Source organism: Arachis hypogaea, chromosome 7, assembly GCF_003086295.3.
Source record: "Arachis hypogaea cultivar Tifrunner chromosome 7, arahy.Tifrunner.gnm2.J5K5, whole genome shotgun sequence".
NCBI lineage: Eukaryota > Viridiplantae > Streptophyta > Magnoliopsida > Fabales > Fabaceae > Arachis > Arachis hypogaea.
The window spans coordinates 74,053,051-74,076,938 of record NC_092042.1 but is presented as its reverse complement, the minus strand read 5'-3'; the positions used below and the strand labels follow the sequence as shown (position 1 = coordinate 74,076,938).

At 35.7% G+C, this 23,888-nt stretch overlaps 2 protein-coding genes across 2 annotated transcripts; both read right to left on the bottom strand.

Annotated features, from left to right (window-relative positions):
• Window positions 1–626: 626 nt before the first annotated feature.
• LOC112703457 (uncharacterized) lies at window positions 627–4,587 on the bottom strand. Its single transcript, XM_025754910.3, has 2 exons — window positions 3,602–4,587; window positions 627–3,509 (listed from the first exon to the last, which is right to left on the bottom strand). The coding sequence occupies exons 1-2, from the start codon at window positions 3,641–3,643 to the stop codon at window positions 759–761; spliced, it is 2,793 nt and encodes a 930-aa protein (XP_025610695.1). The 5' UTR covers window positions 3,644–4,587; the 3' UTR covers window positions 627–758.
• Window positions 4,588–7,827: 3,240 nt separating this feature from the next.
• LOC112703456 (ruBisCO large subunit-binding protein subunit beta, chloroplastic) lies at window positions 7,828–12,393 on the bottom strand. Its single transcript, XM_025754909.3, has 14 exons — window positions 11,837–12,393; window positions 11,358–11,483; window positions 10,890–11,027; window positions 10,686–10,781; window positions 10,279–10,521; window positions 9,959–10,193; window positions 9,644–9,813; window positions 9,361–9,438; window positions 9,196–9,267; window positions 9,011–9,115; window positions 8,775–8,867; window positions 8,596–8,688; window positions 8,135–8,258; window positions 7,828–8,033 (listed from the first exon to the last, which is right to left on the bottom strand). Exons 1-14 carry the CDS (start codon window positions 12,056–12,058, stop codon window positions 8,020–8,022), a joined length of 1,809 nt encoding a protein of 602 aa, XP_025610694.1. The 5' UTR covers window positions 12,059–12,393; the 3' UTR covers window positions 7,828–8,019.
• Window positions 12,394–23,888: the final 11,495 nt, after the last annotated feature.

Here is a 23,888-nt window from a genome sequence, read left to right as displayed (position 1 = left end):
TTTTAAAGGTAACGGTAAGTTATCATTGGATATCAAGAATTTCTCTAAAACTCTGTCTCTTCGAATTATGTGGAGGGAACTCATCTTCTTTCTTTTTCAACAGATGAAAGTGCATCATGTCAAAAAAAGTGGGTTGAAAATTCATCCGTTGAAATTGTTCTAAAGATCAAGAAAGAAGGATAATTTTATCCAAAATTAGAAAAATGACGATATTAAAACTAAATCTAATGTTAAGGATGATTTTAAATGAAAAAAAAAATCTTTAAAACGATTTTGATTTTTGACCAAAATGATAGAGACCAAAATCATATTTAACTTTTTAAAAATACAGCGAAAACTTATCAAGCAAAATGCTAGAAAAGAAAAAAAAATACATTATGTACAAACCACGAGTAATTCTTATTATTTTTGCACATTCAAGGGTCTTACTAATTTTGCAATTCTTACAATTATCATCTCCCGATAAATGATTAGAAAAGTAGAAAGTATTAACTTGTAAGAACTAGTGCTTACATTAGTTCTCTCTTATGGTTGATCAACGTTAATTTCCCTATTGTCTTTCTGTTTGTTTGTTCATTACTTCTCTCATTAATAACTATTGATTAAAGCATAAGTTGTTCATGTAATTTCACAGAAAAATGTGATTATTTATAAACAAGGTAACCTTAATTACAACCAATGCATACATTTGTAACAAACCACGTTGAAATTGCCACTAAAACATTTAGGATAAGACAGAAAAAAAGAAAACAAACACATCAATTATCAACACGGTTTCTTGCCATTCGTATCATAGTTACCACATAGATTATGTCAGCTATATCTTCCACCCTTCTGAAGTAAGCATGCCTCCAACTTTTCTTGAACCACAAAGTTCCAATAACTCCCCAAAACCCCGTTGCAAAACCAATTGCAATGACTAAGAAGAACAACCATTTTTCCAACTTATTTGTTTCATCATCTTTATCTTCGAATTCTCTTTCTCGAAGATCTTGGCCGGAACCATGGCCAGGACACATTTTAATCAATGGAGGTCCACAGAGAAATGGGTTGCCATCATAAGTAGACGAGTCAAAAGTTGAAAACTGGTAGCTTGTGGGAATTGGTCCTGACAAGTTATTGTGTCCCAAGTTTAAATGGCTTAAGGAAGTTAAAGCTGCCATGCTATTTGGAATTGAGCCTGAGAGTTTGTTGTTAGATACATCAAACGATTCCAATGATTTCATATTCCCTATCATGTTAGGAATCTCTCCAATCAAATAGTTGTTTGATAGATTCAAGCCATGCAATCCATTGAGCAAAGTTATTCCAATGGGAATGGAGTCATCCAAATTGTTTTCTGACAAGTCCATGATGACTACAAGTTCCAAGATTTTTATGTATTCAAGTTCTCTTCCCTTCATGACCTCTCTAACATCCTCCTTTGACCACTCTGGCTTGGAAAAAGGTGGTGATGGTGGTTGTGGTCGTGGTGGTGCTACTGCAAAAGGAATTGTTGTAGATTTGTTGAGAGTCATACCTCGAAGATTGCCTATACACCACGGTATTGAACCATACAGATTGTTGAGGGAAAGGTCCAGAATTCTAAGTGATGATAGATTGCATAGCTGTGAAGGAATTCTACCACTCAACATGTTTTTTCGCAATCTTAAAACATGTAGCGAAGGAAACATCTGTTCAGTCCATGATGGAATCCTGCCAGAAAGTTGATTATCTCCAGCATCCAAAATCAATAGCAGCTTTAGATTTCTCACAATCATTGGAAGCTCCCCTTGAAGGTTGTTATTGTTTAAATGCAACCATAACAAAGAAGAAAGGTTCCCAAATGAGCTTGGAAAATCTCCAGAGAGTTTGTTGAATGACAAGTTTATTTCTTTCCATCTTTCATTATCCTTCCAACAATTTGGAATTTCACCAGATAGCTTGTTCTTTGAAAGGTCAAGGATACCTAGTTCAATTTGACATAATGATTTGGGAATTGAACCATTTAAAAGGTTATTTCCAAGAAGCAAGAAATTCAGATAAGGCATTATTTGGCCAAAATGATCAGGAAGTGGACCACTGAATTGATTATGGGAGAGATTCAAGTACCACATATTTGGTAAAATTGAAGACAAATCATTTCCCACCATAATGGCACCATCCAAATTATTTGAAGACAGATCTAAGTGTGACAAATACACAAATTGACTAAGATCAAAGTTGCCATGCAGTTTATTTCTTGAAAGATCAAGGCTATTCAAATATACAAGTTGATTAATACTTGTAGGAATAGTTCCATTCAAATAATTATTTGAAAGATCAAGTTCCCGTAAGACAACAAGTCGAAGAAGACTTTCAGGAATTGGTCCTACAAAATAATTATTTGAAAGAATAAGATATTCTAAATTTATAAGTTGACCAATTTTTTTTGGTATGAGTCCCTTCAAATAGTTATTTGAAAGATCAAGTTCAAATAGATTTACAAGTTGAATAAGATTTTGAGGTATGGTTCCATTAAAACTATTACTTGAAAGTCTTAAGGAGGTAAGATTCTCAAGTTGTCCCAAAAAATTAGGAAGGGCCCCTTCTAACATGTTATAGGATAGATCTAACAACTTCAATTTCAGTAATTTGTTAAAAGAAGAGGGAATGGGACCATAGAAAAAATTTGCAAATAGATCAAGGGACTTTAGATTTTCAAGTTGCCCTATCCAAGATGGCAATTGATCATTAAATTCATTATAACCCAAATTTAGGATCTCCAAATCATGTATGATGCAGGTAGACAACTCCCCATTGTGTCCAATTGATTCTTTTCGAAGCTTGTTTCTTGTAAAATCTAACCTTTTCAAATGACACATCCTTCCCAAGATTAACTTGATAGAACATTCCATGAATGTTAAATCATTGACTGAAAGATCAAGGTTGAGAAGTGTCTTTAACTCAACAAACCAATATGGAACTGAAGTGAAAGAGTTATTGGAAAGGTCAAGAGATTCAATGGTGGTCATGTTTTGTAAAGCATTGGGAATGGGACCCCGAAACCCATTATATGAAAGATCAAGATGCTTAAGTTTCTCAAACTTGTGAAACCAAGATGGAATTGAAGTGAAGTAGTTGAATGAAAGGTCAAGGGACTCAAAAGAAGACATGTTTTGTAAAACATTAGGTATTGGACCTCGAAACCTGTTAAATGAGAAATCAAGATACTTGATTTTCTCAAATTTGTGGAACCAGAGTGGAGCAGAGTCAAAATTATTCCCCTCAAAGGAGAGGAATTCAATGGAAGTTGCATTCTTGAAAGCATTTGGAATTGAACCATGAAGGCCACAATTTGAAAGATCAAGAGACTCCAGCTTCTCAAAGTTGCCTGACAATGATGGAAATGAAGTAAGATAGTTATTTGAAAGATCAAGATGCACAAGAGATGTCATGTTTTGTAAAGCATCGAGAGCCGACTCTGTAAGCCCGTTGCCGGCAAGACCGAGAAACTGAAGTTTAGGAGCACTTGTGAGGTTAATGCTAACCTGCGAAACAAGCAACTTTTCAAGTTCACAAACACACCCAAGCAATTAAACACATAAAAATAACAGAGAAGGATGCATGTTTCATAAAGTACCTGGAGCAAATTCTGTGGTTGGCCAAAATAAACATTACCCATGTCAAGATGTTCTAGTAATGGCAGTTCAGAAAACAAATTGATGTCCAAAGGTGGCAGAATTCATTCCCACTCAAATCAAGAAAGTGCAGGTTGGTGAGATTTCCAAGATTTTTTGGTATTCTCCCACCAAAACCAGCATTGGAGAGAGACAAATACCTCAATTGTTGCATAGAACCAATGAACATGGGTATAGGATTGTGTCTGAAAAAATTTCCACCCAAGTCCAAATGAGTCAAGTATTCCAGCTCCAACAAAGATGGATTAACATTTAGAGCTTCTACACTATCATAGTATGAATGTTTGCAAGTATCGTCCATTATCTCATATGTGTCCCAAAAGTTGTATTGATCTCCAAATGGTTGGGATCTCTGACATCTTTCAAAAGAAGTGGTGAGATCAAGCTTGACAACATGACCAGTGACGTTGTCGCAGCCGATACCTTTCCATTGGCAGCAATGAACACCTTGCCATGAGAAAAGCAAGTTTGAGGGGTCAATCAAGGATTCTTTGAACTTCACAAGAGCTTGCCTCTCGCGTTCTACACACGGAGAGTGCAAGTGGAGGCTTGAATTTGCGCACGAGCATAGGTGCGCAAGTTCAGCCACCACCAAAAGGAATGCACACGCACCAATTATAGTATGGTATCTAACTCCCATGTTTGGAATGAATGTTGATTATATTGGTTGTTGGCTTTCACTCCACTCACTCAACCATTATATATACTAAGCAATTCCCCCATTATGATGTTTACTTTCTCGGAAACGTACTGTATAATCAACCCAGTCTTCACGTACCCTTATCTTGATCATAAGTTAAGAAATCATGTCCAAAGATACCTGTGTGTGGTGCAGTTTAAGTCTCTAATGTTTAAAAGTCTTTGTAGTCTCTCCCAGCTTCAAACCATATCACAAGATATATCAGTTTGTGGTGTTCCTCCAGTTTCCACTGTTTAAACTTCTAATTCCCCCACCAATAAGGAAGAAGTAGCACCCAGGGAAGTCACTCTTCCCTTTGTTTTTATTCTGCACGGTCTCTTTACCCCGTAATGACCGTCTTCTTTTGTTGACTCTTTAAGCTAAAGCCAACAAGAGTCAATGCTAACATTTTCATCACATCTAGGAAGATGATTGATCATGAAGTGACATTTCTTCAAGATAGTCAATGCAAGCAGGCAGGAATGAAAGCCTGTTACGTTAATCTTCTTTAAACCAAGTTCGGAAATTTGAATAAGTCACTATGTGCATAAATATAAATATATATATATATATATATATATATATATATATATATATATATATATATATATATATATATATTGAATAAGTTATTTTTAATAAGAATAATTTAAATTGCATAAAGTAAAAATATCTATTAATATTTTTTTAACCTATTTTGCCAAACAATGTTTTAAGTGATACAAATTTAAAAGTGTTAAAAAATTAATAAAATTATTTTTTATTTAAATAACATGTTGAAATAAGCATAATTATATGGATCATAAAATATAATTATATGTAAAGTATTATAAAATAATATAACCTAACAACACTAAATTAATAAATTTTTATAAATATATTTATTTAACGTCTAATTAGATATGTTAGGTGTCATTCATATATAATATAAGTTAATATTTTGTATCATTAATTATGAACAAAAATTACTAATTGAGTGATTGAAAGACAAAAATAATTATTTTATATTTTTAAAAGATTAATTTAATTGATAAAATTTTTTGCAAATAAATTTAAAAAATACATCATCTTTTAAAAATTAATTTGACTATTAATTCATATATAATGACATGTAAAATGTTTTGATTACAACTCTTTCATCATGATTTAGGGAGGAAAATATGTTTAGGAGAAGTTCATATATACACTCGTGTTTATGAAACCCACGAATTAGGGGTGGCAACGGGGTGGGTAGGGGCGGGTTTTTGCTCTACCCGACCCCGTCTTACCGTACAATAACTCGCATAGAACCCGTTCTGCTTCTATCCGCGGGTAGAAAAATATTGAACCCTAACCCGCCTCTGTGGGTACCCGTCCCGCCTCTATCTGTCCCTATAATTATTAAAATCCAATAAATAAAATAAAATTTCAAAATTTATATAACTATCATCACATAAGATAAGTGAACACGTAAATTTAAAATTTTTATAAGATACGTGAATATGATATATATATAAAATATAAAGTACTTTCTAGTTAAATTAAAATAATATTTTAGTATTTTATTAATATTAAAATATAAATTAATTTTTTAATTATTTTTATTATATTTTTTTAATTATATAAAATATTTAAAATATATTTTATTTTAATAATTAATAATATAAACTCATTTCAAAAATACATATTAAGAATAAAACTGGACACGCTGACACGTGATAGTATGGACACGCTGACACGTGATAGTATTTAGATGTGACCAAATGTATCCCAAAAAAAATTTTATTTTTTATTAAAACACAGTTGAACATAAAAGACACGCATGTTAGACGAGGATGTCTGCACACGGCAACACAACAAATCAAGGAAATGTCTATGTCTTATAAACTTAAACCATGTTATAAGAGACAAATTAAATAAACTATTTTTTTATCCTTAAAATATACATACACTAATGAAACTACTCACCAAAAAATTAAAATCATCTTATTTGAAGAAGTTAGAGTTTAATTTAGAGACTGGAATCTAAGTATAGGGTTCAAGTAGCTCTACATTGTTACTTTAGCGCCTTCCTTTGGTCGTCTCCGACTTCTTTTTTCTCATCTTTAAACCACCATTGCCTCCATCATTTCAGCTACATAAAAAAATTCAACCACCTCAATGTTCTCAGGTCACAAATGATCTTTATCTTCACCCAAATCATAAATCAGCAACCATTCTTACAAATCTGAACAAACCAATTGAACCAAGAAGCAGCACAGATCTAGCAACAATGAATCGCAAGTGGTGGCTATATCCAGTTGCAACTTGCAACAGTAGCGCAGAGAGAGAGAGAGAGAGAGAGAGAGAGAGAGAGAAGAGAAGGGAAGGGAAGAGGGGACGCGAGAAATCACATGAAATAATAAGCAATTTGAAGCAGTCGAGACACTTTGTTCAAGGAGAAGGAGGATGATGGAGAAGAGGGAAAAGCAAGTGGCATTGGCATGATTGGTGAACACCGAAATGCGTACAGACGCAGGACTGGGAACAGAACTTTGAGCAATTGTGCTGAGATAGATTTTGGGAGAAAGAAAATGTGGCAGGGGTTGTTTCGGGAAGAAATAGTCTCAAATTTAATATAATCTTTTAACAAAGTCAATACAAATAGGGCTGCCAATATAGGATTGTCTACCCTATTCGCTGTATACGAATATATTATATAATATATATAAAAATTATATATGTATTATGAAAAGAAGAAAATGAAGATGTTAAATTCATTATCTTCCTTTTATCAAAATTTAAAATAACTACTAAACTAGTTAATGATTATATTATTTATAATTTTATATTAAATTTTTTTAAAATTTTATTATTTTTAATTTAAATTTAAATTTAATTTTTTATTTTCAATTTTATTAATATGTATAAAATTTAAAATTATTAAATTTTATATTTGTTTGAAAAATTTTATTTTTCTACGGATAAAGTCAAATAAAACAAGGTTTAAAACTTTTTAAGAAACCTTTAAAGTGCTAATAGAGTTAAAGTTAAGAGATTCTCAACTCCGAATACAATAAAATAGTTTTAAAAAAATGTTCAAACCCCAAATAGAATTAGGGTAAAATCCAAATCCTATCCTTCCCATTACCAGCCCTAAATACTTGGTTTTGTCAATACACCAAATTTATTAGCGTTTTCTTATTATCAAACCTTCATAAAAGCTAAACCAAGTAAAATTGCTAGCAGTTGTCACCTGAGGTAAATGCACTTCCGATCGAATTCTTAGGAAACTTGGAAAGTAGATGGCTACTAGAGTCTAGAAGTTTAGTACAACAGATATATGATCGACGCCCATTTCAAACAATCAAATTTATAATTAATTACCAATTGGATCAGTGAAGTTTAAACAAACACGACTTTTACCCAGTCATTTGATCTATTCTTTTCAAGACACTGGTGATTTAACTTGTTTTGAACGTTGACACTAATAAAGGGGTAAAATCAGGAGCTAAGTGGATCTCCACATAATTGATAGGCAAAATTTTTTATATTATTAATTTGAAAAAATAATTAAAAAGAAAAGCGCCACTCTATCTAGCTCATCATGCTACAATAATGAAGAAATCATCATACATTGGACTAGTTGCTACAAATGAAAACAACTACCACAGTGTTTCCTCAGCGGCGAAAATATTGTTCTCACTGAAGCAGTTCTTTACTTTAGTAGCCGTATCCTGAGAGAGAGAGAGAGAGAGAGAGAGAAAAGAAATGGAATCAGCAAACCTAGCAGCTACCTAGTTTTGTTTTAATTCAGTTGTCTATAGCTTTTACATACCTGAATTGTCCATGGGGTTGGCAGCAGGTACAGGCTCAGGCTCCTTAATCTCAACAACCACACAGTCTGACATCAAGAAGGTTTTTGCCACAGAGGCTGCATGCTCCAGGCAACACCTCACCACCTACACAAAAAGAATAGGATTCTTAAGTAAACAAGTTTCATATCTAGTAGATCACGGAAAGAACCATAACTGTAAACCTTTCATGGTAATCTCAGGTTCCCTACAGCCAGTTGTAAACTTAATAATAATGATTACGATGATGATGTCATCCATTTATAATTAAAACTAATTAGCAGTGCCATTTGTCTAAGTAACCAGGTTATGGGACCATCAAAAAGACACCAGCATACTAAAAGCTAAAAATAAAATAAAAACTAATTATATCCATACTAATAGCTAGAGGATCAAATGCAGGTAAAATAAAAACTAGTGCAATAATAGTCAAACAGAAATTCACCTTTGTTGGATCAATGATTCCAGCAGCCATTAAATCTTCATATTTTCCAGTGGCAGCATTATATCCATATCTATGATTGTCGTTGGAAAGAACCTAATCACAACATGCAGAGTCATAACATAAGCATTCAAATAAAATGTCTGTAAGGAGGAATGCACAAGATATCCAAATCCGAGTACCTTCTCACTGACAACACTGCCATTTACACCAGCATTCTTGGCAATCAATTTCAGAGGGTAACTGAGAGCTCTTTTAACAATATCTGCTCCAACCTGCAATACAACAAAATATAATAATTTTGAAACCGCTGAAACAATGGGAAAGCCAATAAGTAGTATGTCATTGAACAAAAGTGGGAAGCATTTCAAAGAACCCAAACAAATATATCTTATGCCCAATCTAATAAATGACTCACTTTCTCTTCATCATTATTAAGGCTATCCTTGATAGCATCCACCTTTGAAGCAAGTCTCAACAGAGTGCACCCACCACCAACTACAATGCCTTCCTCAACAGCTGCCTGAAGAATCAACAAAAGATTCAGACCACTAAACAGAGTACAAAAATGCCTAATGAATCTTACAGGAAAGAGAATCATACCTTTGTAGCATTAAGAGCATCTTCAACTCTCAACTTCTTTTCTTTGAGCTCTGTCTCAGTTTGTGCTCCAACCTGCACACACACAAAACAAACTTTCATGAGTCAATATGGCTTATACAAAGTTCATAATCAGCTTTTTATTAAATAGTTCAATGAGTGAATTACCTGTATAACAGCAACACCACCAGACAATTTTGCTATTCTTTCATTAAGCTTCTCCTTTTCATACTCTTGCTCTGCAGCCTGAAATAAACAGATATAATTGTTGGAAACAGCAAGAATGAACATATCTGCCAGCACTACAGAACTTCATAATTCTCGGGAGTCTCAATAGATATGCACTATTTACAATGTCCCAATGAACCCCTATACATGAGATGTTTGCATGTACAAAAAGTCTGAAGAAAGAGACATGCTAAGATGAGACAGGGACAGGCAAAAAACAGACCTCAATTTGGTTCTTAATTTGTGCAACTCTCTTAGTCACTGCTTCTTGAGTACTACCATCACCAACAATTGTGGTTGTATCCTTGGTGAGCACCACCTTGGAGGCCTGCCCCAAAACCTCTTTCCCAGCTTTGTCTAGAGTAAGGCCAACTTCCTCCCTGATTACAGTACCTATAATACCATGGGTATATAAAAAGACATATCAATATCAACAATAATAAAAGGCTGCCAAAACTAAAATGGTGAAATATTTATGCTTCCAAATTAAACCCAAGAAAGAATTAATTGAGGACAAGGAAGCATTAAATTTACATACCTCCAGTTAAGATAGCAATATCATCAAGGTACTGGCTCTTGCGTTCTCCAAATCCAGGGGCCTTCAGTGCCGCAATCTTCAGTGATCCTCTCAGTTTGTTCACCACAAGAGTTGCTAGAGGTTCTTGTTCAATATCCTCTGCAATAATCAAAATAGGGAATCCACTTCTAATTGCATCCTCCAGAATGTTAATTAGATCCCTTGCATTTGTTATCTTTTTATCAACCAACAGCAACTGCACAATATATACAGCATAAATTATAATGGATATAAAGAATGGAAATTAGCAATCACTTGCCATAAGAAAATAAACGTCAAACCTTGCAATTCTCATATTCAACAGCCATTTTCTCACTATCAGTAACAAAGTATGGTGAAATGTAGCCACGGTCAAATTGCATCCCCTCAACAACATACAGGTGGTTATCTGCACTCTTTCCCTCCTCAAGTGTCACGACACCCTTTCTTCCAACCTTGCTCATTGCTTCAGCTATCATATTCCCGACTTCATAATTGTTTCCTGCACTAACTGCTGCCACATCTGCCAACTCACTATCTTCAACCTGTAATCCATGTGAGCACAAAATTATGTCACAGTCTCGCAGCAAATGGATTTTGAAACAATTAATCAGAGTGATGAATCGCCAGAATACTTTTACGAATATGAACACCCGGCATAACAGCTCAAAAGTAAAATGAGGAGGAAAAAAGTGGAAAAATGCATCACCTCCTTTGACATCTGTTTAAGCTCAGATACAAGGGCTTTTGTTGTCTTTTCAATCCCACGGGTGATGAGCACAGGGTTAGCACCAGCTGCAACAACCTGTCAATTTTTCTGAGAAATGAGGCCTAACAATGACAATATGTAAAACATGGAAATCAAACCAAACAGTTGTTTTCAATTTACAGTGCTGCATATGGAACAACCTACCTTAACTCCTTCAGCAATGAGACCCTGAGCAAGAACAACAGATGTAGTGGTTCCATCACCAGCCAAGTCGTTTGTCTTGGCAGCTGCCTGTCTCACCAATTTGGCTCCAATATTCTCAACGGGGTCTTCCAACTCAACCTACTCAAGCCAAATGTAACATAAGGATCAATTAAAAAAAAAGCATAAAGTATTAGATAAACTTATGAAAAAGATTTGAAGTTTGGATCAAAAACAAGAATTGTTATTCTTCTCTCATGAATGGAAAAGAATAGTTTCTAAAGAATAAAATTCTAAACCTTTTCTAATTTTAAAAAACATGATCATAGGTCCTAATGAAAAATTCAGCGACATGATTATTCTTATAATATAACAAAAGTTCTTTTGCTTTATTTTCCCATTAAAGAATCAATATCCTGGATTTGAACTTTAAAAAACGATGAAATAACTAGAACACTACAAAGTACACACCTCTTTGGCGACAGTTACACCATCATTAACAATCTTAGGTGAGCCATACTTGCTCTCAAGAACAACATTTCTTCCTTTAGGACCAAGAGTAACCCCAACCAAATCCGCAAGCTTGTTCACGCCACTCTGCAACATACAGGGGAAAAAATATCATTATGCTCATAAATTATAATTAGCAAGTATAACAATACATGAAATTTTGAAAAAACCATTTGAACCCCTCATAATGTGCTCTAACCAAACCACTCTCTGTAACAACGAATCCTCTAATTATAATTATCCGCACAAAATGTTAAGAACGAACTTCACTTCAACAAAAATACGAACGAATTAAAAACCATACAAATAAACGTAGCAACTTTAATCAAAACGTATCATTTCAGGAGCTAATTTCACGGTTTAGTTGCATTACTCACTCTTTCTAGCTAAACTCACTTTCTCAGTCAAAGTTACTGTTATTGTTACTCGTCCTAATATACCTGGAGCTTCTTGATAGCTGAACCATCCTTGTTGAAATGCAACTCCTTGGCCATGGCAGAGACCCTGGGGCACCGGTTCCTCCTGGCAAGAACAACGCCGTTGAGTCGCGTTCTTCCGGCCGCGAAGGGAAGGGATGAAATGGAGGCGCAGGAGGAGAGCTTCTGCGGTGGCGCGACGAGCGAGCCGGCAGAGGGAGCTCCAGAGAATGTTGATGACGCCATGCAACTGAACTAAATTGAATCACGATTGAATCGAATTAGGGTTTAAGGAGCGTTGAAATGAGGATTGGGTTGCGGTTACGGATAACGATGGGAGCAACAGTGCGTTTTGGTGGTGTGGTAGTTGTTGAGCTGAAGAGCGAGAGTGAGTGAGGGATTAGGTTTTTATTCACTCTCTTTTCGTTGTTTGCAATGGGACGAGAAGATCAATTGAGTGGCGAGAGATTTATCCTGAAGCTTCTGTTTGATCTGGGCCGTTGGATTCCAACGGGTGTGTCCATCGTGCTCCTTTTGTTTGTCTTGCTTTGGAATGGTCTAGAACTTTTTAGTTGGAACTTGGATAGTTTGTGTGTAAGGTTGCTATTTAAAAGTATGTCATAATATTTTTTACTTAAATAAATTAAACAGCAACTAAAATTAATGAATTTTCTCTTTCTATTATTATTAAGGTTCTGAAAATCGAACCCATCATTGAACCATTTTAGTTACTAATTTAGTGATTTATTAGTTCAACCAGTTCAATTATAGTTTAACTAAAAAAATCGTTTTATAATAAAATAATAAAAAAATATAAATAAATCTCCTAAAACATAAACTAATAACATCATCTCATTTAAATAAAAACTATAAATATTCCTATAGAGAAAATACAATACAGGCATACTTGTCCTGTTAAAACAATGATAGAATTCTTCGTCAATTCAAGAGAAATAGGACATCGAAAATCATTAAGATAACAGGCGTGATTCCTTTCATTTGCAACTTGTTTGCTGGATCTTGAAGAATGGCCCTTTCCTCCTACAATATCATACACAACTAGATTTTCAATTTGAACATAATTTTTTATCTTCTTCGATAGTATGGACATCTTTTGAGCTGAGTAAGAACTAGCTCAACCTTGATTCATAGGTAGAATTAAACAACATGAACAAATGGTGGCATTGATTGAGTTGAGTAATGAGTAAAATCACTATAATGCAAATATACACAAATTTGCTCTTTAACTTTATCGTTTTTGTGCATTAATATAATACCATATATGATAATATTATTTTAATCAAAAGGCTCTCGAACCTTTATTTTAATGTGTTACTAATTATTATTATTTTTTTATATAGTCTAAGCTTCACACCTCTTCAGTTTCGAAGAACTTAGTCGTAATTTGGTCCCTCTCAAGAACTTGCAAAAGATTAAACCTCTCTCCAAATATTGATGGATTATTTGGAAAAAAAAATAAATTGAATTAAAGGAATAAGAGCATAATTCAAGTCTCAACAACAATTATAGTTTTAAAAAATTAATACCTAGAGTAGAGCAGATCAGCAACAAGAAGGGGAGACGGGAATAAGGCACGACCAAAGGACTGATATTTCTGTTTTATCAGCCAACTCGATATATACAGAGTATTCGTAGCAACAAAAGATGATAATACATGACTATATTGTATCTTATTTAGAGAGTGTCAGACTACTTCATGTTGCAAGACTAAAATGGTTATTGTTTAAGCTTGACGAGCCAATGATTAGTGCATTTGTAAAGCAATGGCATCCAAAAATCTATTTGTTTCACATGCTTTTTGGGGAGTGCACGATTATCTTACAGGATGTGGCATACCAGTTATACCTCTTTATTAATGGATTTACAGTTAGTGGATGTCTAAGTGACTTTGAACAATTGATGGATGGTGGAAAGCTTGTGTGGGTGTGGTTCTAAGAATTGTTTGGTGAACTTTCACCGAACGATTGTGTTGATGAGTTCACAGTATTATATGGCCAATTCCATAAAAAGTTCAAAGTCATGACTCCTAATGCAACAGATGCTATTGTCCAGGTTTTTGCGCGTGGTTATTGTCTATGATGCTTTTCGGGGACAAGTCTAGTGCTAAAGTTCATTTAAGGTAGCTACCGTATGTTACTGATCTTGATGGGCTCGACAAGCATAGTTAGAGATCGGCCACGCTATCATGGCTATATAGGTGTCTCTATAGAGTGGCTAATCAGAATGTGAAGAACCTTGTTGGGCCGCAGATGTTGCTTCAATCTTGGATCTTTTGGTGTAAGACCTTACCACACAGAACCTTACGCTTGAGTCGTAAAGCAGAGATGGCGAGGTATTACGACCTCTAAAAGAAAAGACGTATATAGATATAGTTGAAGGAAATACGTATCTAGGAGCCTTGAAGAAAAGAAACTTAAGCAAAACCGCAAAACAAAAAACGCAAGGTATGAAGATAGACACGAGAAGAAAGCTATACGTACATATAAAGGTCAGAATTCCAAACTAAGATAATCAAACTTGACCTATGAAGCAAACGTCGGCCAGAGTATACATATACTTATATATATACAACCCAAAATTATCCCAGAAATATAAACAGAACACTTATCTCTCCAAAAATCCACTCAAAGAGGCGAAGTACAACTATATATATGGAGAGTCTATATACAAAAATATACACATAGAATAACCCAAAATACAGTAATTCCAATCTTCGCTTGCAGAATGAACTCCAGATGCTTACCGAGGTGCCTCTCGACCTGCATCTGAAAAACAACAATATTGTACAGTATGAGAACCGGAGTTCTCAATATAGTTAAGGTGCCCACATACATAGTATATAAAGTCCCAGAAAGTCAGAGACGATCCTAGAACTCCGATACTCAAATTATAAATCTTAAAACTATAATTTGAAACCACAAGTAAGGTAGGTCATCTAAGGATCTTAGAATTCTAACTCAATCATAACTTATCCTCTTGGTCTCCCACCTCCCTCCAACCCTCCTAAACTCCAGTGCACAGGCAAGTAAAACAGACAAGACAAGCACATACAGAAAGCATATATAACAAGTAGGCAATTAGCAATCAACATGAATAAACAATTAAGCAAGCCAAGACAATGCACACTCAAACAAAACATACGAATGCACATGATGCATGCCTGCTCTATGGCAGATGAGTCTCATCTGTCAGTTATATAGCCGAACCCGACATGTCCTGGTAACTATTCTTGGATAAAACACCACAACATGGAACAGGTATTACTCGTCTCCCCATGCCGATATTTCACCTAACACAGAATAGGTATTACTCATCTACTCAGGTAGGTGGCTCAAACCATAACCCGGATAGGAATTACTCGTCTATCCACAGGCCCTTACTCGGATAGTAATTACTCGTCTATCATCAAAATTACATCTCAGATAGGAATTACTCGTCCATCCTCAATATTGTATCATACATAGGAATTACTCATCTATTCTCAAAGTTATATCTTGGCTAGGGGTTACTCATCTATCCCTAAAGTCATTACTCAATATCTCATTTAATTCATCATGTACTCAGCGTTTTAGCACTTCTCAAACTTATACTCCGCACTTCACACCCTTTCTTCACCTCCAATTATCACTGTTTAACTTTAAAAGTGTCCTAGGGATAACTTACACAATTTTGCTTAGCTACATTCATAAATATTGCCAAATTTGGACATACCCTTTGGATCTAAATCAAAGTTTTACCGCATTTAGATTAGAATTGAATTTGATAAGAAATTCAATAAAAATCTGTTGCTGCACTTAAGAAGATTCAGAAAAATACAACAGGCAGCTCTGTTTTTGAAAAATCTATAATAAATTCAATTCTAATCCGTTACTTCTAGATTTTGGTAAGGATATACTCTACACCTCTAAGTTTTAGGAAAAATGAGTTTCAGGTTCATAGCACTTCATTTGGTTAATTAAATGTTAATTGGAAGTGCTGCCCTATTTCTAGTAATTGGTTCTGAATTTTCTGCGAATAGTCCAGCTTCAACGAGACATAACTAACTCTACAAAATAGCTATAGACATGAAATTTATACTCATTTAAAGTAGACTCACGGATCTTAAAAATATCTTTAGAAGCAACTCAAAATGCCAAATAAGTCAAAAGTTCTAGTGGCTGAAATTCGATACTGCAAAACCAGAAAATCAGAAAATTCTGTAGCAACCACTAAATTTCAAAAATTCACATCTTTCACAAATTTTCATTTTAAGATTGAAATTTTCTGAAATTTTTATGGAAAAATATTCACTTAAGATTGATAGAGAAATTATTTATATCGAAAATCATGTGTAGATTACTCCCAGTTTTCATTTTAAGTTGCTGCCAAATATGCAGAAAATTCTGTGTTAAGTAACTTAACAACCTCATGTACCAAATTTTATATTTAAGCCAAAAATTCCTCTAAAACCATAATTTTATCCCTCTTTTGACTAACCAAAGTTGCTAAAGTGATCAACACAGCTCTAAGAGTTCAAACTCATCAATTTACCACCACATACAAGTTCATTCCCATCATCCTCATCTATCATAATTAAAATCATCATTTATCGTTTCATTTTCACCACAAGCATTAATCACCAAACCCATACTTGGCCTAATTCAACAATTATCATCAAGGATGCTAAACATTTAACATAATCATGCATTCCAACCTATCCTATGGTCATCTAGCTAAGTTTTCACAAAACATTATATATTACATACGAGAAACCAAAACCATACCTTGGCCGATTCCTCGAAAAATCCAAAGTCACCTCAAGGCCAACTTTTCTCAAGAGTCCATAGCCCCAAAGCTTTTTCGAACAGAAATTCAACCACCAAGGTCCCACAATCAAGCTCCCAACATCATCAATGTACTCCAATTCAACATTATTCAATTTAATTCCACAACATATCACTATAATCAATATTCAAGCTTTCTAATTCACTAATCAACAAGAGGTTTGAGGTTTTTACCTTACTCGTGTCTCAAATAAACAAAAATCTGCTAATTCCCGCGTGCGAATTCTAACCTAAATACTAAAATTATGTAAATCCTCAATTCCAACACCCTCAAATTTGAAACTGAGAAGGGAAGATTTGGATAAGACAAAGTAAATTCCTTACCAAATTGGTTAGTGAGATTCGTAGAAAATTTTGAGACGAACGCGTGACCGCTGACGGCTCATCAATCAGAACTTTGGATTGAAAGATACGATGGATTAAAGTTGAAAGTAAATGGTAACCTCCAACCTAAGCTCTCTCTCACCCTCTCACCGTGTTCTCTCTTTCTCCCTATGAAAGGGAGACTTGCATGCATAAATAAGGCTGATTGAGGTTGGGCCTTGGGACCAATATGGGTCTGGTTCGTTCGGTTCGGTCCATTCGACCCAATTTTAGGTAAAATCTTTTAAAACTAGTGTTAAAATTCATATTTTAATTATCTCTACCTCATTCATTATTAAATTTAATTTTATAATTTCTTTAAATAACAATTAATTGATTGGCTAATTATTTACTAATTTTACGGCTTTTACATCCTACTCCCTAACATAAATTTTTGTCCTCGAAAATTTGCTCTCAAATCTTCATGTATGCTCCCTCAAATTCATCCGACCTCTTACCATTCATTTTTCCATTCTTCAACATCAATTCTTAACACCCTATTCCCAATTCCATCCTAAGCTAAACTCGTCTATTTCATTCTTAGTTTTGTTTAACTCTTTTTCAATGATCACAAATTTCTTTATTCTTTAGGGGTGCCATCTAGATCAAATTAAGTCTCAAATCCTTCACAATGATCTCAAACACTATACAAATCCTCAATCTCTTAATCAGAGTTAACACACTATAACCTAAACCACACACTCACACTTTCTATTTTCGATCCTACGTTAGTCCCCGAAATCATTGCATATCCCAAGTCTGCTTTCTCTCGTCACTATAACCCTAGAGCCACCAAAAATCACTGCACTTCCACAGTGCCACTCTGATTATAAACCACTATGAACTAAAATCTTCACTCAATCCCACCAAAACATCTCCTATAATCTTTTTTTCTTTCTAAGCTATTGACCACCACTCCAACTGCACGAGTTCTAATCCTTGGTTATCTTCCACCAGCAGATTTATTACCACCTACATCATAATTCCTCTATTATCCGCTCCATCCCATCAGCAATGGCACGCACAACAGCTGCCATATCATCAATCGTATCACCTCACTCGCATCCACGAGACGCTGATAAACCACTATTTTATGGTTTATATTGTATTTAATTGAGTAGTTTTGTCAAACTTTTCACCCACTTATTCATAGGATTTACATGATTTTACAATTCCTTTCTAGTTTAGTTCTATGATTGAAAACATGCTTATTTGGTATTAATTTAGCTAATCTTAATCCTCTCTTATTACCATTCGATGCCTTGATCTGTGTGTTAAGTGTTTCAGGCTTCATAGGACAGGAATGGCTTAGAGAATAAAGAGGAAGCGTGCAAAAATGGAAAGAACACAAAGAATTGAGGAGATGACCAGCGAGAAGTCACGCGGTCACATGGCTCACGTGACCGCACGAAATGGAGGAAATCAGAGTGACGCGTTTGCGTGCCGGACGCGACCGCGCGGATTGGAAGCTGCACGAACGACGCGAATGCGTGGACGACGCGCACGCGTGATACGAAAAACGCTGAGTGATGCGATCGCATGGACGACGCGGACGCGTGACGTGCGCGATCTGCATAATTACAAAAGTCGCTGGCAGAGATTCTGGGCCGCATTTCAACCCAGTTTTCGGCCCAAAAACACAGATTAAAGTTAGGGAACATGCAAAGACTCAACAGGTTTTCATAATTCATAATTTTTAGTTTAGATGTAGTTTTTAGAGAGAGAGAGAGGCTCTCTCCTCTCTCTTAGGATTTAGGATTAGAATTCCTCTTAAAGGATTTAGGATTTATCTCATCTTCGTATCAGGTTCAATATTCCTTTATTTTGACTTCTCTTATTTTTAATTATATATGTTGCCAATTTAGCTTAATGACATTCATGTTATGATTTCTTAATTAATATAATTTGAGGTATTTCAGACTTATGATTGTTTTCTCTAATTTATGTTATTGATGCTTGGGCTCTATCCAAATTATTTTCATTCAAGTAGATTTTATTCCCTTTTGACTTTGGTTGATTAATCGGTAACTCTTGAGTTGTCAAACTCAGTAGTGGTTGAAATTGGCAGATTCTAATTGATCTAGATCGCTCTAAAGCTAGTCTTCCCACAGGGATTGACTAGGACTTGAGGATCAAACTAATTAGTCCACTTGACTTTCCTTTGCTTTAGTAAAGGTTAACTAAGTGGGATTAAAACCCAATTCTCATCACATCTGATAAGGATAACTAGGATAGGACTTCCAATTTCTCATATCTTGCCAAGAGTTTATTTTATAGTTATTTATTTATTTTACTTGTCATTTAAATTACTTGTTCCTTACTTTTAAAACCCCCAATTTACAAAACTCATAATCAATAATAAGAACATACCTCCCTACAATTCCTTGAGAAGACGACCCGAGGTTTAAATACTCGGTTATCAATTTAAAAAGGGTTTGTTACTTGTGACAACCAAAACGTTTGTAAGAAAGGACTTTTGTTGGTTTAGGAGCTATACTTGCAACGAGTACTTAATTGTAAAGATTCTTAGACCACGCAAAAATCCTCTCTTCAAAATGGCGCCGTTGCCGGGGAATTGCAAACGTGTGCCTTATTATTGGTTATTGTAAATATTTTTCAAAAAAAAAATTCAGATTTTAAAATTTTTATCTTATCTTATCTTATTTTTATTTTCTCTTAGTACTATGAACTCTCACCCCTTTGGCTATGAGTCTGGTTACAACTATGTTGCAGGAAGAGAAAGCTATAACAGGAATATGCATCAAGGTCAAAGCAATCAAAGATGGACAGAGCCAAGAGGATCTGATCAACCCTTTAGGCAACAACACCTTTCAAGATATCATGGATGAAGACCATTCTATAATGCATACCAAGATGATAGATATGGTGGACCCCCTTGTAGTTACCAACAAGCCCCATCATATGCCAATGAACCACCTCCTTAACATAGCTTTGAACCACCACACTCACAAGCCCCTTTCTACCATTCACCTCCATATGACCCCAACCCTTGTCCACCACACCAACCACCATATGAACCATACCCAGAACCACCACCTCAATATACCCCATCTCCATATCCTTATCAAAAGGAACCACCTCCGTGTTATGAACCTTTTCCCCCAACAAATGAACCCTCCTATCCACCCCAAACCTCCTTAGAGAAAGCATTTACCGATCTAAACTCTACTATACAAGCCCTCGCCGCCCAAATCGGACCACTGAATACCTTCAATATTCAACCCTCAAGCTCCAATGCACTTCCATCTCAATTGCATAATAATCCACCCATCCCATCACCACCATCCATGGAAGAGCACCCACATCTATCAATCCAAGAGCAAGATGATCCCAATTATGCTGTTGATATGGAACAAGAGAGAGAGGATCGTCTTCGTGAATCCATACTTCATAAGGAGCTAAAGGAGGCACTAAAGGTGAAAGTAGAAGAGACCCTTGAAGGTGAAGGAGTAATTGAAGGGAGTTGTCATGGAAAGGTAATCATCAAGGAGGAACAAGAGTCAAGGGATCATTTCAAGGAAACAGTAGATCAATTTCATGCGACCCTTCATCAACTGGAGCAAGCAATAAATCAATTATCTTCCAGACGTTCAGACATCCAACAGACTCCCATGGCCCCATGTGGAGAATTCAATATTGAATGTAGCATGAGGGAGACATTAGAGACTCCAGTGGACAATAAGGAGCATGACTTTGTACTGGAACAAGTGGAGGAAACCATAATAGTTGCAGAGGAAGAAGTGGTTGCAGACTTAGGAGATGCGGAACCTCTATGGAAAAGTCAATTTATAGAGCCTCCTTCCAAGGCGATTGAAATTGATGCTGAAGAGGGTGTACAACCTCCAAGGCATATCATAGTTGAAGACTTGGAAGATGTTGATCAAGAGATGGAGATTCAAGAAGAAAAAGCACAACCTCCCATACCCTTGGTGAGCAATAAAGAAGAGATTGAATTGGAAGAGAGCTACCAAGAGGAAAATATTGAAATTGAAGAAGCTTACAAAGAAGTGGAAGTTGTCAAAGAAGAACACAAAGGAGTGGAGTTTACAAGTTCATTAGAAACCCCTCCCCCTAAGTTGCCATCACCCTTCACAACATTCAAGTGGGTAAAATTTATATCTCTTAGCTTTCTAATTCCACTTGAATATGGACTACTAGAGATGGATGGTCAACTTAGAGCTCTCTGTGGCATCAAGAGTAAGAGGAAGATGGTTAGTGGTAAGAGTTGTCCTGCAAGGTTCGACATGGTTGTGTGCTCAAAATTTAAACGCAAAGGTTGGTGTAAAGCTCAACTGAATGGGTCTAGGAAGTTGTTTGGCTACTTTAGTGAGAATTCAGATTGCTTGCTACCCAGATGGAACAATATTGCTCAACAAGAAGACGGGTGCAAAAGCAAGGTTTGGGATCCTGGAATCCGCTCTGACATTTAACACCCCGGATGCCTGAGAACCTGCTTGAAACTGCTCAAGGGCTTTACATGCCTTGTTTGGGACCCCGGAGGCTATTGGAACTCCAAACACTGGTGGAGATTCTTGGATGAATACAAGTGCAAGCCACCATAACAAGGAGCTCACCAAAATGTCCAACTTAAGGACTTTAACTAAAAGTGTTAGGTGGGAGACAACCCACCATGGTATGATCGTTTCTTGTTCAGTTTGAATTTTTGTCAACTTTTGAATTTTGATTGAACCTGGAATTTTTGCTTAACATTCATTGCATTTTTCATTCTGCATACTGCATAAAAAAAATCGCACGCGACGCGACAGCGTCGCCGACGCGTCCGCGTCATAGGTGCGTTGGGAAGAAAACAAATTAAACAGAGAGTCACGCGAAAGCGTGGATGGAGGCGTGCCTTTGGCACAAATTGGTCCACACGACCGTGTCATGTGAAAAAAATGCCTCCCACACGTCCGCGTCACCCACGCGAACGCGTGCCTCAAAATCGACGTAAAAAGGGTGTATGGCCGAAAGTTGAGCTGGAATGTGGCTGGACTTGTGCTAGACGCACAAGCCCTACCACGCGAACGCGTGCCCCACGCATTCGCGTCATTTTTCAAAATAGGCCATCCACGCGATCGCGTCAACCACGTGACCGCGTCACCCAAAGATTTGGCAATATGCGTTTCAAACAGAGAGTTGTGCGTGCTCGAGGCTGCCCTCGCGCTAATAGCACAAATCGATCCACGCGACCGCGTGGATGACGCGTCCACGTCATTTCAAAGAAGCGCTATCTGTGCGAACGCGTCACTGAAGTGACGCGTCCGCGTCACGAGCGGCGCACAGCTTATCCAGATCAGCCAAACATCTTATCTTTTCTTCCCCAAATCTAAATCTTTTTTTTTCCTTCTTATTTCTTTCTTCCTCTTTTCTTCTTTCTTCTTCCTTTTCTTACTTCCTTCTTCTCATCCCTCTTCACTTCCATTTAATTTATTTGTATAGTTTCATTCATTGCATTATTTTTATTGGTGTTAGAAATTTATTTATTTTGCTTGTGGATTATTCAAAGAATTGTTTGACAATTATATAACTTTTTAAAAGGTTGCTTGCATGTTCAATTTAATACTTTCAATAACTTATTTACCATGCATGCTATGTGTTTGTGAAAAAGCCCGTATGGCATCATGCACTACTTTTATGTTATCCTACTACTTTAATGCCTGTTTTTCACAAAACCCTCTTTCTATTTTATTAATTTTTATATAATTGTTATTGCAAGCATATTGTTAGTTTGAAAGACTTGGTATTCTAACTTGGACATTGAATGCTTGATCTATGCTACTCATGCCTTTGCCAACACGCTAATAAACATCTTGCATTTAACTGTCATCACATGCACTTGCTATATTTAACCGTCCTTTCCTTGCTGGATCCCCTAGCTTTACTTGTTACTTTCTTTTTCCCTTTCAGGATGGCCACCGAGAAAGGTAAAGAGAAAGCTACTCCCAAACCACCGACAAGAAAAGGAACAAAAACAGCACTAGCTGTGGAGCCACCCATCCACCTGCACAGCTTAGCATGCACCGAGGACGGTGCAATCTTTAAGTGTGGGGAGGTCGATACCGATCTCCACAGGTTAGTTAGTCCCTTCTCAACACCAATTTTTGTTTTTCATTGTTGCATTTGCATGTTTGTTTTATTTTGTGCATATTTTACCACTTGGTTGAAGTAATATTTTCTTTTTCAAGAAACTTTTTTAGAGTATTTCACTAATTTGAATAAAACTTTTTGAAAAACTTGTTTGAAGAAATTTTATTTTGGAACATGTTTTAAAGCTCGAACGCACAAAACCAGTGAGATTTTGAGCCTATTTGATTGGTTGTATTTTACCAACCAATATTTTATTTTTGTGTGTTATTCTCTCTAAAATTGTAATCTTTATCTTGCTTAATTCTATATTTCCATTGTTTGATGTATGCATGCACTTATATGATTGAGGCCTTGTTTCACTAAGCTTACATACCCATATGGCCTTACCCTTCCATTATCCTTTGCAAACCAATTTGAGCCTATTTTACCCATTTGTTCTTTACTTTAGCTCATTACTAACTCTAAGCGGAAAACAATAATGTCCTTAATTTGAATCCTTAGTTAGCTTAGACTAGTAAAAGTGCTCATGATTTAAGTGTGTGGAAGTTGGATTTGAAAATATTTGGTTTGAGTAATTGGGTGTTGTATATTTTAGTGAAAATGTGCAAAATAATAGTTGAGCACATATTATTGCATTCAATACTTTAATCATATGCATTGAGAAAAATAAAAGAAAAATAATAAAAAAAAGAAGAGAAAAATAAAAAAGAAAAAAAAGTGAAAAAAAAGCAAATAATAAAAGGGGACAAAATGCCCCAAGG